This window comes from Oenanthe melanoleuca, chromosome 3 (assembly GCF_029582105.1).
Source record: "Oenanthe melanoleuca isolate GR-GAL-2019-014 chromosome 3, OMel1.0, whole genome shotgun sequence".
Lineage (NCBI taxonomy): Eukaryota > Metazoa > Chordata > Aves > Passeriformes > Muscicapidae > Oenanthe > Oenanthe melanoleuca.
The window spans coordinates 104,794,907-104,810,646 of record NC_079336.1 but is presented as its reverse complement, the minus strand read 5'-3'; the positions used below and the strand labels follow the sequence as shown (position 1 = coordinate 104,810,646).

General features: G+C 55.0%; 1 protein-coding gene across 2 annotated transcripts; it reads left to right on the top strand.

Annotated features, from left to right (window-relative positions):
* The first annotated feature begins 351 nt into the window (after positions 1-351).
* Positions 352-14,335, top strand: SRF (serum response factor). Of its 2 annotated transcripts, none has more exons than XM_056487947.1 (7): positions 352-888; positions 2,152-2,418; positions 7,371-7,629; positions 9,582-9,701; positions 10,451-10,642; positions 11,143-11,219; positions 13,086-14,335. In XM_056487947.1, exons 1-7 carry the CDS (start codon positions 451-453, stop codon positions 13,089-13,091), a joined length of 1,359 nt encoding a protein of 452 aa, XP_056343922.1. In that variant the 5' UTR covers positions 352-450; the 3' UTR covers positions 13,092-14,335. The 2 variants fall into 2 exon arrangements, with proteins under 2 accessions (XP_056343922.1, XP_056343921.1); XM_056487946.1 differs by having other exon boundaries at positions 11,492-14,335.
* The last annotated feature ends 1,405 nt before the right edge of the window (positions 14,336-15,740 follow it).

Sequence of the window (15,740 nt, the reverse complement as noted above, 5' to 3'; positions counted from 1 at the left end):
CCCGCGTGCCCGGAGCTGGAGGTGGGAAGGGGCCGAGGCAGGGCTGGCAGCGGGGGGTCCCAGCCCTAGGCCCGATCCCACCGCACCCCCGGGCCGAGCGCCCCGCGCCCCCCGCCGGCCGCGCTGGCCCTTTAAGAGCCGCCCTGCGTGTTTCAACCCGGGCGTGACGCGAGCGCGGTCCGACCGTATGCAAATCAAACGCCAACCGGCGGCCAATGGGAGCCGGCGCTCGGCGGCCGCCAGCCAATGGGGTGGCGCCTCCCGACGGGGCGCCGTCTCGCCCCATATAAGGAGCGCCTTCGCCATAAAAGGCAACATTGTATCGCTTTATATGGGGGCGGCGCGGCGCGGCGGGGGCGGTGGCGGAGCGGGGCCGTGAGCGCGGAGCGCGGCGGGGACATGGCGGGGCCGGCCTGACCCGGCCCGACCCGACCCGCGCTCGCCGCCGCGATGTTGCCGAGCCAGGCCGGGGCCGGGAACGGCGCCGCCGCTGCGCTGGCCTGCGGCTCGGGGCTGGGCCGGTCGCCGGTGCCGCGTGGGGCAAACGGCGGCGGGGCGGCGGCGGGGGCGCCCGGGGGCCGCCTGAAGCGGGAGGCGCTGTACAGCGGCAGCGAGGGCGACTCGGAGTCGGCTGAGGAGGAGGAGCTGGGCGGCGAGCGGCGCGGCGTGAAGCGTGGCCTGGCCGAGGCGGCGGCAGCGGCGGCGGGGCCCGCGGCGGGAGCGGCGGCGGCGGCCGCCTACAGCGGCGGCGGGGGCGGCGGGGCCGTGAGCGGCGCCAAGCCCGGGAAGAAGACGCGGGGCCGGGTAAAGATCAAGATGGAGTTCATCGACAACAAGCTGCGGCGCTACACCACCTTCAGCAAGAGGAAGACCGGCATCATGAAGAAGGTGCGGCCCCGCGACTCCGGCCGGTGCGGGGGGGCAGCCCGGCCCGGTCCGGGCGGGGATGTGGGCCGGCACCCACCTGTCCGTGGGAGCCCCGGCCCGGTCCGAGCACGGGGCAGGCCGGCAGGCCGTGCCCGGAAACGGCGGCAGCTTCCCGCGGGCGGGACCGGGGGGGCGGCCCGGCACCAGCCCCTTCCGGGGGGCTGCGCGGGAGCTCCCGGCAGGGTGCGGGCAGGCCGGGAGCGGGAGCCCCCCCGGGCCGGGCCGGGCCGCTTGGCGGTCCCCAGGCGTGTGATGTGCCTCGGGAGGTCCATCCCGGTGCAGCGTCCATCCCCTGGCCGCTGCTGACCCGGTGCCCTCGGGGCCCCTCGCTGTGAGCCGCTACCAAAGCTCTGAGTGTTTGGTGGCACAGCTGCACCGTCCTGCCCCACCAAGGGCCCGGTAGTACCGGCTTCTTCGGCCACGGAAGGGACCAACGCCACGTCTCGGCCGGTCCAGAGTGCAGTCCGTGGTTCCTGGTGTGCAAAGGCAGAATAGAAACTTGGGAGACTTTGGTGCTGCTGGCTGATGTGCATCCCTGATAGTGCTCATAGCATCTTCTGAACAATTGGGTAGTGCGTGCCAGCTGGGCATCATGCACCCTGGGAAGGTGGGAATGTGAGGTACTGCTGGGCACATCCCGGATGTGTTGGGACCATGGAATGTAGAATGAGGCCATCCTGTCTGTAGAAGCTTGTGTTAGATCACTGAGTGCAGTGATGGCATATGAAGAGTGCACTTCCTAGTCCACAGGAATTCTTCACCTGGGGCATGGTGGCCTTGCTGCAGGAGTGCTTGGGTGCAGCTGTGCTCAGAAGTCTGGAGCCTGGATGCAGTCTTGGTGAGGGGAATGAGACTTGTGCCAAGTAACATCACTGAGAGGTGAGGTGAGGTGAGGGAAACATCCAGACCTGTCTGGAGAAGCCAGAGGGTTTTCCAGAATGGAGACACTCCCTTGTCCCCATGTTCTCAGACTACTGTACTGAGGGGACCACTCTTCCCATGCCCTCTTGGCAGGCACATCCCCTAAAGGGGATGGGAACACAATATGGGGCAATTCAACCTGTAGGGTTGGATTTAGAGGCCACAGCTCCTCTGGAGTGTCAGTGAGCTGAAGCTGGTGTGAAGAGAAGGAAAGCCATTCTAGGAATGTGTGGGACGTGCACAGACTCTTGTCTCCTCTGCGTTGTCCCTGTCACCTGTGACTCCCTGTTCTTCCCTTGGCAGGCCTATGAGCTCTCCACGCTGACTGGCACTCAAGTCCTGCTGTTGGTGGCCAGCGAGACGGGCCATGTGTACACGTTTGCCACGCGGAAACTGCAGCCCATGATCACCAGCGAGACGGGGAAGGCGCTGATCCAAACATGCCTCAATTCCCCGGACTCACCCCCACGCTCGGACCCCACCACTGACCAGCGCATGAGTGCCACTGGTTTTGAGGAGACGGACCTCACCTACCAGGTGTCCGAGTCGGACAGCAGCGGGGAGACCAAGGTAATGCTCTTGGGCACCCAGGGAGGTGTGGGCTGTACGGGGAGCCCTGATCATCCCCAGCCCTCTTTAAATAGCAGTGCTGGGAGCTGAGGATGAGTCCCCTTTTGCTGCGACTGCAGCGAGCTTGTCATGTCATCTCAGGGCTGGCTGGCTCCTTGGCTGATAGTAGCAGTGATTGAAAGAGGGAGGGAAGTGGTGGCAGGTATCCTGGTCCTGGCCCTTGCAGTTTGACTCCCCATTGGCCCAGCCCACCCCCCTGGCCAGCTTTCAGCACTGTTATCTCTCCCCAGGCGTCTCCATGCTCTCACACTCATTGATAAAAATTTGATTCTGCCTCCATGGCCTTATAAGGCCTGGTTTCCCTCGCCAGAGTCCCTGGCAGGGCCCCTCACATTCCTTATAAGCTGCAGCTGTCTCTTGCTTTGGTGCTGTTTTGGAAGGGGGCAGGGAGGACATGGGGAATGGAAACATTTGGCTGGACAGACCATTTCTGCTCCCTGCCTGTTGTCCCTGCAATCGCTGGCCCTTGCCTGCCCGTGTTACTTGTGGCCTTTTGCCCAGGGTGGCCTGGCTGTGGGTGCAGAGTTGGCCAGAGTCAGCTTTTCTGCTGAAAGGGCCCCCCCGTCTTGTCCCTGCACTCCCTGGCGCTGTTCCTCAGAGCTGTGTCCCACATCCCTGCCTCTTCCTTTGCAGGCTGGTGCTCAGATCCACAAGTGCTTGGAGATAGGAGGCAGGGAAGTTTGTGGTGCAAGACTGGGATACCATGCTGAATTTGCAGCTCTGCCACAGCTTCCTAAGCCTGTGTGCAGTTCTGCTGGTTGCTGGGAATTAGAGCAGCCCTGCTGTACCTGTGCTTGTGTCATGGGTATCAGGCTTGCTGCAAAAGTGTTCTTCATTGGCCTTGTCATAGGAGTTCTCCAGCTGTCTGTGCTCAAGCCACAACATCCTTGCCATGCAGTAGCCTCTAGACATTAGGCAAACAGAATCTGGAGACCTCTCTGTTGTAATTGCAAAGGAAGTGAATGCAGCCCTGAGACGTGCCCAACATGTCTGGGGCTGCAGAGGTATTCAGCTGCCTGTTTTTGTGCTGTGACAGCACAACAGCTCTGGTCACGGTGCTGCTGGGTACCCCCTGTTCCTCAGTGTCCACTTGCCCACATGTGCTGCACCAAGCAAAAGCTTATTGCTGCTGAACCCTGAGAGACATCAGCAGCCCCAGAGATCCCTTCAGGCAGAGGAGCTGTGGTGGGCCAAAGTGTGGCTCGAGTCTCTGTGCTGTAGCCCTTAAGAGTCCCTGAGAATGGTTCCTGCTGATGGGATTCCAACAGCAGTCCTGGCTGTCCCAGTCTGGTATGTCTTCCCTGGGTACCTCTGGTTGCTAGTGTAAGCTGTGCCAGCCCTATCCTGTAGGTAAAGAAGCCTTCTAACACCAGCAATCTCTCCCTTGTGCAGTCTGTGTTTGTAAGGACTTGTGCCTCCTGGGCTTCTCCTGGATGAAAAGGCAGGTCCTATGGGCGTTTTATAATGAGACAAATCACCTGTCCCTGGCATAAGACTGTCCACATTATATCCCTTTGTACTCTTCCTGGAAGTACTGCTAGTAGGCCCCAAGGGAAGTGTGCCCTTGGGGTGCAATTACTCTGCAAAGATCTTCTTAACACAACTTCTCTATTCTCACTGTCTGATGCAACCCTGAAAGCTCCATCCCAGTGCTAATGCTTAGTGTGGGGTGCTTTGTGGCCACAGTCAGCCACAAAGATGAGAGGCTGGAGGAGCCCTATAGCCCTGTCTTCTGCTTGACATTCTTGACTAAATCCACTGCTGGCTGGTTGAGAGTTCCTGTCATGGCAAGCCCTGGGGCTGGGGACAGGGGCTGTCCTATTGTGTCTTCTGCAGTCCTGGAAGCCTAGTTGGTCTTGGGCAGAGACCAGCTCAATTCAGATAGACCAGGAAGTCTTCTGAGAATGCAAGGAGCCTGTGGTTGGGCCATGCTTGGTGGCTGGTCCTTGCTGAGGAGTGGATGGTGCACAAGGTTGGGTTACAGGTGCCTAACTAGAGGAGATGGCAGGAGATTCAGTGCCTGGACTGTCAGATTCAGCCACATGGGATGCTTCAAAAGACTTCCTGGCCTTCCTGTGTGAACTCTGCTTCTGAGATCTCTGTATGGACAAAACTTGCTTGTGTTCAGTGCTGCAGCAGAGTGGGAAGACAATGCAGCCAGGTTGTCACCTGCAGTCAGCAGCCTGCTGGTTATTCCTCTGTGCTACACCAGCAACAGCTCTGAAATCCTCTTGCTGTGTCAGAACCAATCTCCCTGCTGTGGTGCTTGGGATTGGGGCTTGCTGTACTTTTGAAAGAGTAGCTGTATCCTCATGATGATACCTCTCATCTTTTGCAGACCGTGAAGGACACTGCCTGCGTGCAGTCTCCTGGGTGTACTTGTGTGGGAAAGGATATTTTAGAGGGAGGTCAGGGGCTCTAGATTGAGGTGAGAGCATGGGAGTAGCCCTGATCTGGTCATCTCTCTGAGAACGGAAAATGTGGGACTTTATGCCACATCTGGAGCGCAGACCAGGTGTTGGAGACCAGATTGGGATTTTCCATGTCCCTCCAAGGCCTGTTGATTCTGTCTAGGGCTGTGTCATGCTGAGCAGCATTGCCTCAGGCAGTCCCTAAAAGCTGTGGAGTGAGGTTGTTTTTATGCCCAAGGCAGTGCAGTATGGGCATCAGCTGGCCTGGCCTGTGCCCTGTGGCCCACTCATGCTGCAAAGCAGTGGTGTGGGCAGACACCTGCTGCTGTGCTGCACCTCTGCTGTGTGCTGCTTCTGCAGACACTGAGCTGGAATGGATGTGCAGCTGGATCAGGAAGGGAAGAGCTCTCAGGGCTGCTGTCCGCTTCAGGGTTTGTCCGTGACCCCTTGAGTGATGTCAGCTGAAGTGACCTCTGACTTGCCTCTTCCATGTCTAGGCTTTGCAGGATGCTGGGAACAGCCAAGGTGCCCAGGGGATAACTGAGGCATCCCAGACAGTCATGAGGACATGGCAATGGATGTCCAATCCCAAAGTCTCTCCCAGCTCTCCTGTACTGGGAGCTGTTATTGCTGCCTAAGAGAAGCACTATAGAGATGGGAGGAATCCGAGTCTCAACAGGGTCAGAATAGAGAGGGGCAGAGATGGGCTGTGCATGATTCAAGTCTGTTGCTGCAGCATCTCTCCCAAGCACCTTTGTTTTGTACTGAGATTTGCCCTTGTGCTTCTAGGGAGCCCTGAGAATCTCCCCGAGTAGAGTGCTGTGAACTTTCAGGGATGCCTTCTCCAGGCCTGGGAGTATGGAGTATGACAAAGTGCTAAGTGCCCTAGCTGGTTGGGGGTTATGTCTCACTGATGTGCTACTTTGGAGCTATAGCTGGGGATGAGGAGTCCTGGCTTTTCCAACGGGGAGCAGCACCTGTCCTAACCAACTCTGCTCTGGCTCCCTAGTGGGCTGGGGAGAGCACTGCCCTGTCACCCACATGGGGAGGGCACCCACAGCCTCCCATGTCCCATGTGGGATGGCAGGAGTTTGTGGTTGAGCTAATGGAAAGTGCCTCTGCTGGGCTTTGCTCTGTTATCACGTGCCTCTGCTAATTTGGACTTCAGGGACTGCAGTGCCAAGGCAGAGGGGTGTTGCTCCCCTCCCTCCCTGGGCCTTGGGGCACGACTGAGTGCCTGGGATTGGATCCCCCTGTCCAAAATGGGCTGCCTTCCCTTTTTTAGCTGTTCGTTGAGCTGTGAATTCCTTGCTCCTGGCAGCTTGACAAGCTGGGAACAAGGCTTAGCACGTGGGAGAGCTGGGCCCACCAGCTGCAGTGGGAGGGGTGGGAGAGTGCCTTAACTCTTCCCAGGCATGCTGGCAGCTGTGTTGGACCATGGGGACAGCAGGTCACCTGTGGTCTGTGACAGGGGCTCCTGTGAAACAGTGCATTCTCAGTGTGCTCTTGGCCAGATGAGCAGGGCAGGAGAGGCATCATGGGCGCCCTGAGTATTCCAAAAGGGGTTTGGGGGATGGAGGCAGCAGGAATCATGCTGGGCTTGGTTCGTTTCTGCAGATCCAAGGCACATCCAGCCACATGCATTGTGGCTGTGGAAACTAATGTGTTACTGCAGCTTGGCACACACACTCCTCCCTTGTTCCCAGACCTGGGATGCCAGTCTCTCAGGTCAGTGTTGGCCCGGCACAGAGCCCTTTTCCTGGTGCTCTGCTACTCTGGTGATGCTCCTTGCAGGACCATACTGGCTGTAGTGAACAGGGGTCCTTTGGAAGCATTTGCCTCGTGTCCATCTCTTGCCAGTGGATTGGCAAATGTGTGCTTCCTACATCAGGTTTTCCTGCCCTCTGCTTCAGAAGATGTGTGGAGGTATTCCCCAGGACCTGCCAAAGCTGCTATCAGGGCTGGGTTTGGGCCTCCTTTGTCTTCAGTCACCTCTCCCCTGTCACTTCAGTGTGCAGCTGCCTTTAAGAGCCAGTTCTCAGCTTTTTCTTGGTTGCCTGTTTCCTGCCTTAAGGGAAGTGGTGTGTGTTCCTGACAGGAGACTCTGTGCCTTTATGTTTGTCCTTGCAAGGGCTGCTTTTGCCTGGTGTATGCCAAAAAGAGGCTATTCTCTTCTTAGACGTTCTGGGGAGTCCTGGGGAGTGGGACAGTTGCTTTGTCCCCTGGTGTGTTGTAGGGAAGGCTCTCAGGGGACTTCTGTGGCCCTGGGCTTGCATCCAAGATTTACGCAGAGCTCTCTCCTGCTCTCCTCATGTTTGTGCAAGCAGCTCTCCTCTGCTCCCCTGGCTCTGCTCCACGTGCTGGCAGCAGGCTGCGAGGGGTATGGTTTGGCAAGAGGATGCAACCTACAGAGCCTGGTTTAGTCTTATGGGCAGATGTCTCGTGGGCTGGTCCGAGCTGTCACAATCTCTTCTTTTACAGGACACCCTGAAACCCGCATTCACTGTCACCAACCTGCCGGGAACAACATCCATCCAGACAGCCCCGACCACCTCAACCTCCATGCAGGTCAGCAGTGGCCCGTCATTCCCCATCACTAATTACCTGGCGCCAGTGTCTGCCAGCATCAGCCCCAATGCCGTCACCAGTGCCAACGGGACAGTGCTGAAGACTACTGGAGCCAGTGCAGTGACGTCTGGGGGCCTCATGCCGATACCCACTGGCTTCACCCTCATGTCAGGTCAGTGCCTTTAGGGTCTGAGGGCTGCATCCTCCATCTCTGCAACTGGAGTGTGTTGCTGTTCTCTCCAGGAGAGAGGAGACCTAGTGGCAGAAGGGAAGCAGAGTGGTTGCTTCTGTAAGGTGAGCCCGGCTGTGATTTCGTGCTCAAACCCAGCCAGGCCAGTGGCTGGAGAAGGGTCATGTAGTGGCTGTTTCTTTAGAGTGCTACCAGCTGGCTCTGCTGCTGGGAGGTGGCAGGGAGCTGAGCTGGGACCCCAGGGCAGCACCAAGAAGCCTGGAGGGAGTGAAAAGAGCTGGTGATGACAAAGCCTTTCTTTCTTCCTCCTTTCAGCAGGTACTTCCCTTTATCCAGGGATCCCTCCCATTTCTCTCACTCAATTACAGCCACACTCCCTGGCTCTTTCCAGCCATCAGGGCCAGCTGGTCACAGGTACTCCCCGACTGTGGAAGCATAGAGGAGGCAGAGCACAGGGAACCCTGGCTGTGGCTGCTGGGGAGAGATGGAAAGACAGGGCAGAAAATGCTTGACATAGGCAGGAGCAACATCCTGGGGGATGCAAACCAAGGGTAGCAGTGGATTTTCATGCCCCAGGGCTTGGCCTATGGCTAACAAATGCAGCAGAGACAGGTCCCTAGTGCAGCTGTGCTGAGGACAAACTGTGCTGCTAGAACTGATGGGAGGGATAGCACAGGGGCTTCGGTGCCCAGTGTTTTTTTATTGAGAGCTGGAATTTGGCTCTGAGCAGCTGCCCTTGCTTTCTGTGTTTGTATCTGCAGTCAGCCACTGAACCATAGTGCAGAGGATAGGTTAGGGGAAGCCCAGAGCAGAGTAATGGTGCTGCTCCGCTGCCTGGTGTGCACTGTCCTTTGTAGGAGTTTCTTCTTGTTCTGAGTTAAGGCTCTCCAGTTGCTGGACAGGTTCCTGGATGGAGTTTGGGTAGGGCTGGCATCCCCCACAGCTTTGTGGTGGCATCCATCTGAGGACTGAGTGCCACAGTATTTCTCATGTCCTGCCTGTTCATGCCTAAGTCCATGACTCTGATAACTTCTGTGCTTTCTTGGAATGCTTAAGGCTCCTGGGGGCCTGGGCACACAGCAGGCTCCCATTCAAGGGAACTGGATTTCTCTTGTGATCTGGAGGAGATAGGAGAATAATTGATGTGTGTCTCTGGGGTGTGATGTGTGGGGCAATGCCCAGTCTGAGCAAGCTAGCCAGTGATTCTTGCTCTGGCATCCCTTGCTCTTCCCTCTGGAGGCAGGACCAGGAGACCTTTCTGTGCCAAGCTGTGTTTCTTCTGAATCTGAAGTACTTCGTAGGAAGTGGTCTGGGACAGAGGCTGTGTGGCCTGCAGCTCTGGGATGTACACCTTCAGACGATGTGTTCTCTAAAACCTGTATAGGGCACTCTAATGTCCTTAAGTTCACAAGTGAGGTGAGATCTGCACCCTGAATGCCCTGTGGGGAATGGAGCTGGGCTCCAGGGTGTGAAGGCAGCAGAGTTCAGCTGGTGTGGGCATTTGGGTTCTTGTGGTTCCACTCAGTGCAGCAAGGTGATCCTTACAGAGCTGGCTCCTCATTGGAGAGGAAAAGCTGGGCCCTCTCATCCCAATGTCTATTCTGTGTCTTGGTGGAACCAGGAATGGCAAGGAGGATCCTGGATGTTCCTGAACCACAGCTGGGAGTTGGGCAAAAGCTGTTATTGTAGCCTTTTCTTCACTCTTGGAGCTTTTGTAGGCCAAGTTAACCTTTCTTCGTCCATGTGCCAGGAAAGAACAGGTTTTGGTCTCTGGTTTCTGCCGCACACTGCTTCTGTGTAGCCTCCCCCAGTGCAGCACAGAGTGGTGCTGTGGAGCTGTGTGCAGCCAGAGAAGAACTGGGGGGTTTTCACATGCCCCAGAGTGCCTGTATCCCTGTGGAGCCACAGTCTCATGGGCTCCTCTCTCTCCCCAGGTGGTACCATGGCTCAGCAGGTTCCAGTCCAGGCAATCCAGGTGCACCAGGCACCGCAGCAAACGTCTCCCTCTAGTGACAGCAGCACTGACCTTACCCAGACCTCTTCCAGCGGAACAGGTATTGGTAGCCACCTTCTGTCAGCCTTCCTAACCACTGCTGCAAACAACCCACACCAGCAGGCCCCCTGCCTGCTCCCTGGCCAGTTTCCTTCTTCAGGCCAGCTCTATCCAAGGCTTTCTGACAGTTTCCCCAGGATCAATATTGATATTGATCAACAGGGTATTGATCCCTGTTGCCAGGTCCTGTGCTACACTGTATCCCATGCTGGGCACAGGGCACATTACAAGGGATTTCAGAGCCTCTTCTGATAAATCATCTGCTCTCATTTGCAGCATGGAGCTGGGAACAGGTTGCTCAGTTCTCAGGGGGTTTCTTGGTGAGCCAGCATTGCCTCTAGCACAAGGCATTGGTTCACATCTGCTTGAGGCTTTTCCTGTCTATGCAGAAAACATCTCTTTGTCAGCAAAATCTGAGTTCAGGTGCCTGGATGCAGGCTGAATCTAGTTCAACAGCTCTATTAAAGTTTCATTGGGGAATTGACATACAAGTTGAATTTAGTCCTAGGATATTTGGCTGCTGTTTTCATACTCATGCCCCTTCATACTCATGGAAGGAGAGGTTTGAGCTCTCCTACTTAAATCTCTGTGGCTTTTGCCCAAGAGCTTGGAAGACAAGGATGGGCATCTCCATGCACTGTGCTTCAGCACAGCATGCCCAGTGGGGTGGCTGGGGTGGGGGTGCTGAGGAGGCAGGTGAGCGTGGCAGGTTTTTTTTGTGTGCTGACCTGTGATCTGTCCTGGTGGCAGTGACCCTCCCAGCGACCATCATGACATCGTCTGTGCCAACCACTGTGGGCGGCCACATGATGTACCCGAGCCCGCACGCGGTGATGTACGCGCCCACCTCCGGCCTGGCCGACGGTGGGCTCGCGGTGCTCAACGCTTTCCCACAGGCGCCCTCAGCGATGCAGGTGTCCCACAGCCAGGTCCAGGATCAGGGTAAGGCAGCTCTCTAGCTCTCAGGGTGCTGACACCCTGATTTTTCTTGTCCCACGTATGTTGATGCTGTACGTTAATCACAAAGGGTTTTCTTCGCAGCAGTCCTGGTGGTTGCGCAAAGGTCTGACAAGGGTGATGCTCAATGTGTATTTTTAGGTCTTGCCATTCTCTTGTGCAGAGGATTGCATGAGCTGTTGATGGGTAAAAAGGAGGGTGAGGGTTTCTGGGATGGGCAGCATAGGGAGCCAGGAGGCTTTGGAGAGGATATGTGCTTGCATGAAAGGGCAAAGTAGCCTGAAGCCACACAGACAAGGCTTGGATTGAGGCCTTGTGCCTTCTTCTCCTGGCATTTGGAAAACTAGCGCATGTGGCTTTCTTCGAAATGTCTCCATGTGTGCAAACAGGCAGCTTTGTCCTTGAGTAGCTCCATGGAGCTCAGAGAAAGGATCCATGGGGAGCTGTTTAAGGGACAGTGTCATTTGTGCTTCTCTCTGTGGCAGGTGGTGTCCCCCAGGTGTTCCTGACAGCCCCATCAGGCACGGTTCAAATCCCAGTCTCAGCTGTCCAACTTCACCAGGTAGGCATAGAGTAGCAGCTGCAGGTGTTCACGGGTTCAGGGGTTATTTCTGCTCTTCTTCTGCCTACACATCTTTGTGTATCTGGGCAGACCTGGCTGGGTAGGATCTGTCCTCAGGTCTGGGAATGCAGTCTGTGCTACCCACCCTTGGGTCAGGGAGTCTTGTCCTCCCTGGACCAGTGCCCTGGAAGGACAGTACCCCCCCGGCTGGTGGCACACATGGTCTCAGGGCATGCGGTCCACCAGTGGTTCCTCCTCCCTTCTCTCTCTAGATGGCTGTCATCGGGCAGCAGAGCAGCAGTGGCAGCAGCCTGACAGAGCTGCAGGTGGTCAACTTGGACACCTCACACAGCGTCAAGAGTGACTGAGAGGCCTCTGCTGCCGGCCTTCTGTTTTCTGGCTTGTCATGCCAGTGTCGGGGCTGGCAGCAACTCCTTCTCGTACAGACTGCACCAGTTATTTATTGTTGCCTTTTCACGTTTCCTTCATCCACACATGCACACACACACACGCACTCACCCACCCCACACACACAGGCATGCGCGTGGGGCTGCAGGACCCACCTGGGGTGGAGCCGTGCTGGGGCCATGCAGGGCTTGGGACATTTGGATGCTGCAATAGCTGTGCTTGTTTCACGCCAGCCAAAGAAATTTGTCTCTTGAGGGGAGGATTGCTCCGCACTGTAAATAAATACTGCAGGCCATTCCCAGGTGGAGGCTCTGGCTCCTTCTGGGTGCTCTGAGTCACTTCGCCCATGAGTATTTACTCTGTGTGGGGCTCAGCTTAGGCCCAGAGCCACCATGCAGGTGCAGCTTGGAGCAGAGTGGGTTGTGGCTGTGCTGCTGGCCTCAGCAATGTGCCTTTGTGGGGGTGACAGGTCCTGGCCGCAGCAACTCACCCTGGGCTCCAGACAGGAGAGAGGGGCCAGCTTGCATGTGCATCTCTGGGCCTGCATGCCCTCTCCCTGGAGGGCAGGGCACAGCCAGTGGCACGTGGCCCTGTCCTCCTCATATGCACTACAGTGAGCCCTCTGCCCTCAGTGCCTCCTCGCTGGGCTGCCTGGCAGATTTTCAGCCTGACTGGCCCTGCCCTGGCAGCTGTCCTCGCACAGGTGAGGTGGTCAATTGATGCCCAGGAACACAAAGATGCCCTGAAGAGCTCCTCAGGGGCCCTGTGCTCTGCCCAGCCCCACTCTCTCAGCCCTCGCATTGCTTCTGGACTCCATACACCCAGGGGAACATGGCTGGGTCTTTATTACATCCCCCTGCAGCTCCAGCCAGCGCTTTCTAAATTTCTGTGTCTGATGCAAGGTGGAGAAACAACTCAAATGTCAAACGGAAGAGCCCGTGGGGCACAGAGCTGCTGGGCAGGTGGCAGGCTCTTCTTCTGAGTGCCAGGGTGACCAGCAGGCCATCCTGGGCTGTGAGGGAGCAGCTGTGATGCCTGTACAGGCTCAGCAAGGCTGAGGGGAGAAGGGCTGGGGCATGTTTGGTCCTGCATGGGAGTTGCTGTGAATGGCTCTGCTACCTAGCCCTGTCCCTGGAGGGAGAGTGAGCGAGAGAAGCTGCTGAATCCTTAGGGGAAGAAGCAGTAACTTTTTTTTTTTTTTTAAGTTAAAGACAAAAGAAGCCTTGGAGGAAAAAAAAAAAAAAGAAAAAAAAGAAAAAAAAAAAGAAAATTACTTTATTTTTCTAAGTGTTAAACTCAGTATTTATGTAATTCTTTAAGGAATAAAAGTTTGGCTCCTGTACAGTTTTAATGGGGTTTGTACCAGGGGGATGGGAGAGGGGTGGGTGGGTGGGCATGGAGGCAGGAAAGGGGCCTTGCTTTTGAGTTTGTATTGTAACCTTGGACATGTTCCCTCAGCATTAGCGTTTAAGCTGCACTCTCCATCCACCAGCATGTGCCAGGGATCAAGCTGAACCGAGTGGGATGCTTGTTTTCTACACCTGTAACAAGGACTTCATACTCATAATTTTGGGCTTAATGGGCAGCAGGCAAGTGAAGCAGTGGCTGGTCTCTGGAAGTGGTAAACCCATTCCTCAGAAGCAGGCAATTTGCAGTGTGCCCAGGAGCCAGAGGCAGGCTGGGTTTTCTGATGACTGCCCTGTTCACTCCTAGTCCAGGGGATCTTCAGCTGTTCTGTCACTGTCAGTGCTCTTGGTGCGGAGCAGTGCTGCCTGAGACTGCCTAAGGGATATTGGTGTCCCCACTCCTCCCTGTGGTGAGTGACCAGCAGTGGCTAATCCTTGCTCTCCCTGCTTGCTGTGCAGGCAGCATCTCCTGAACTCCTGGCTGAGGATCTGGGCTGTAATTCTCCCTCTACAGCTGTCCTGCACAGATGGGACAGGTCTCCTTCAAGCTCCCAAAGAATTCCCAGAAGGGTCTTTCAGCCCTTGATCAGTTGGCAGCCTGGGAAGGGCTTGTGGGGAGTGAAGTGGCCCATCTGGTGAAGGTGACATTGCATGCTGCATCCCCTTAGAATTCTTGCTCTAAGAGTGATGCAAACCCTGCAGCTCTCAGAACTTGTGGGAGTGCTGAGCCATGTCCCATGGCTCGATGTAGGAAAACTGCTCAGTGTTGCTTCCAAAACCACGTAGGTACCCAGGAGTTCATCCAGGGAGAAGTGTGGGTTAGAGTTTACATTGTCCTTTGCCCTAGCACATCACTGTGGCCTGGCTTTGCTCTGCTTTGCTTCTGCTGGCACTATGGAGCAGAGCTGTTGGGCCAGAATGGCAGGAGAGCCCCTGCTGCTACAGGATGTCTGACTGCATCCCCTCCCTGGCTCCCTAAAGGCAACTGCTGGTTAAACGCTAATGGTGTATTTTATTTAAGTGCAGACCTGTAAGAACACTTGTGTATCAGGGATGAAATGGCATTTATTGTGTGGTGACATTTTTAGTTAATTTTACTGGTTTGAGGGGTGTGTGTGCGCGTGTGTGTGTGCGTGTGTGTGTACGCATAAGTGTGTGTGGGATTATTTTTTTTTTCCCTCCAGTTTCCAGGGTTGTGTTTCTGGAAGGATGTGGAAGTAATCACAGTACTATGTACAGAGCTTTCTTTTGTATTAAAAAAAAATTTACTCTTTCAATAAATGTTATCATTTTGTGCACAGATTTGAGATCTTGACCATGCTTTGCGGGAGTGGATGACGCACACCTTAGGGCTAACAAATGGGGATCAGGGCAGGTTCCTGCACCTGCTTATGTACTGAGGAGGATGGGAAGCTATCCGAGCATGAAAGGGCAAAGAGGGACTCTTTGCAAAAGTCTCCATCTCTACTGCCTCCTGCACAGGTTATTCCTAACCACCTAGACATACCCTCTGGAGTCTCAGCCTAATGTATGGGCCAGAGAGGGCCAGTGCCTGACAGAAGGGCTGTGAGGCTCTCTTTCCTCAAAGCTCTGGAGTGATGGCCCTGGTAAGCAGGGCATGATGTCAAGAGAAATAAAAACCAGCAATGAGGAGGAACGGATAATTTTGAAAAAGAACTGTTCTAATTCATGGGTGTTAATAGGGAGGAGCAGGGAGACTTAAATTCCCTGCAGAAAATTGCTATGAGAAGATATGGCAGTATTCAAAATCCACAATGACGTTACTGAAAGTCAGGCAGAGGCCTAGAAGCCAGACCAAGGACACATGGAGGCTCAGTAAAGTGTCCAAAGGAGTGAATAAAACCGAAGGAAGAGGGGCTCACTGCAGCCCTCAGGGCTGCTGGGGCCAGAGAATGCCAGCTAAAAATGTAACTGCTGGCTGCTCTATAGCATCAGATCCTGGAGCAGATGCCAGTATAGTGTGAGGAAAGCTTAGCACTGATAAAAGTGTGCAGTTTGGAGAAAATACCTCAGGAGAGGAAAGGATTGTACAGAAAGTACTGAGGAGCAAAATACAGCTGAAATGGCTCTTTCCCCATCAGGAGGTGAGGTGCCTCACTTCTACAGTACAACCTCACTTTTAGCCCCATTGCCTATATGGGTGTGGCTCGTGGTTCAATGCCACAAACGCCCTTTCAGCACAAGCAATCCCACATCACCTGTGCACAGGGTCATTTATGTACCACAGAGCAAGATACCACCACAGATATAATCTTTATTTGTAGGATAAATTACCTACTAAGCATGGTCTGGAGACCATCAGAGCAAAGACATAAGCTGTGAATACCACAGAAAACACCTCCTTGTCACAAATAAGATGTCTTGGTAGTGAATGGAGAAAGAAAATTACATATTAATTGAGAACAGAGATTTCAAGAGCATCCATGGGATTCTGGAAAGAGAGTATCAATAGCATCAACAGAGATCACATGTACTAATGGAGAAATCAAGAGTGTGGCTTGGAAACACAAACATTTACAATCTACCATTGGTGCCACAGGTTTAGAGGATGGTCTCCACCAACTGATGCAGCACAGCACTGTTTTATCCAGCCTATAATTAACTGCAATTATATTGTTTGGATTAATTGCTGATTGCTATTGTAAAACATGGAAATTTTCTAATCTGTTGCATTAGTACTGAGGGT

Bases quoted from the DNA above. Each gene is read 5' to 3' on its own strand.
- SRF (XM_056487946.1), top strand. From the start codon at position 451: ATGTTGCCGAGCCAGGCCGGGGCCGGGAACGGCGCCGCCGCTGCGCTG. The intron at 889-2,151 runs GTGCGGCCCCGC...TTCCCTTGGCAG, and splicing joins AGACCGGCATCATGAAGAAG to GCCTATGAGCTCTCCACGCT. The intron at 11,220-11,491 runs GTAGGCATAGAG...TTCTCTCTCTAG, and splicing joins CAGCTGTCCAACTTCACCAG to ATGGCTGTCATCGGGCAGCA.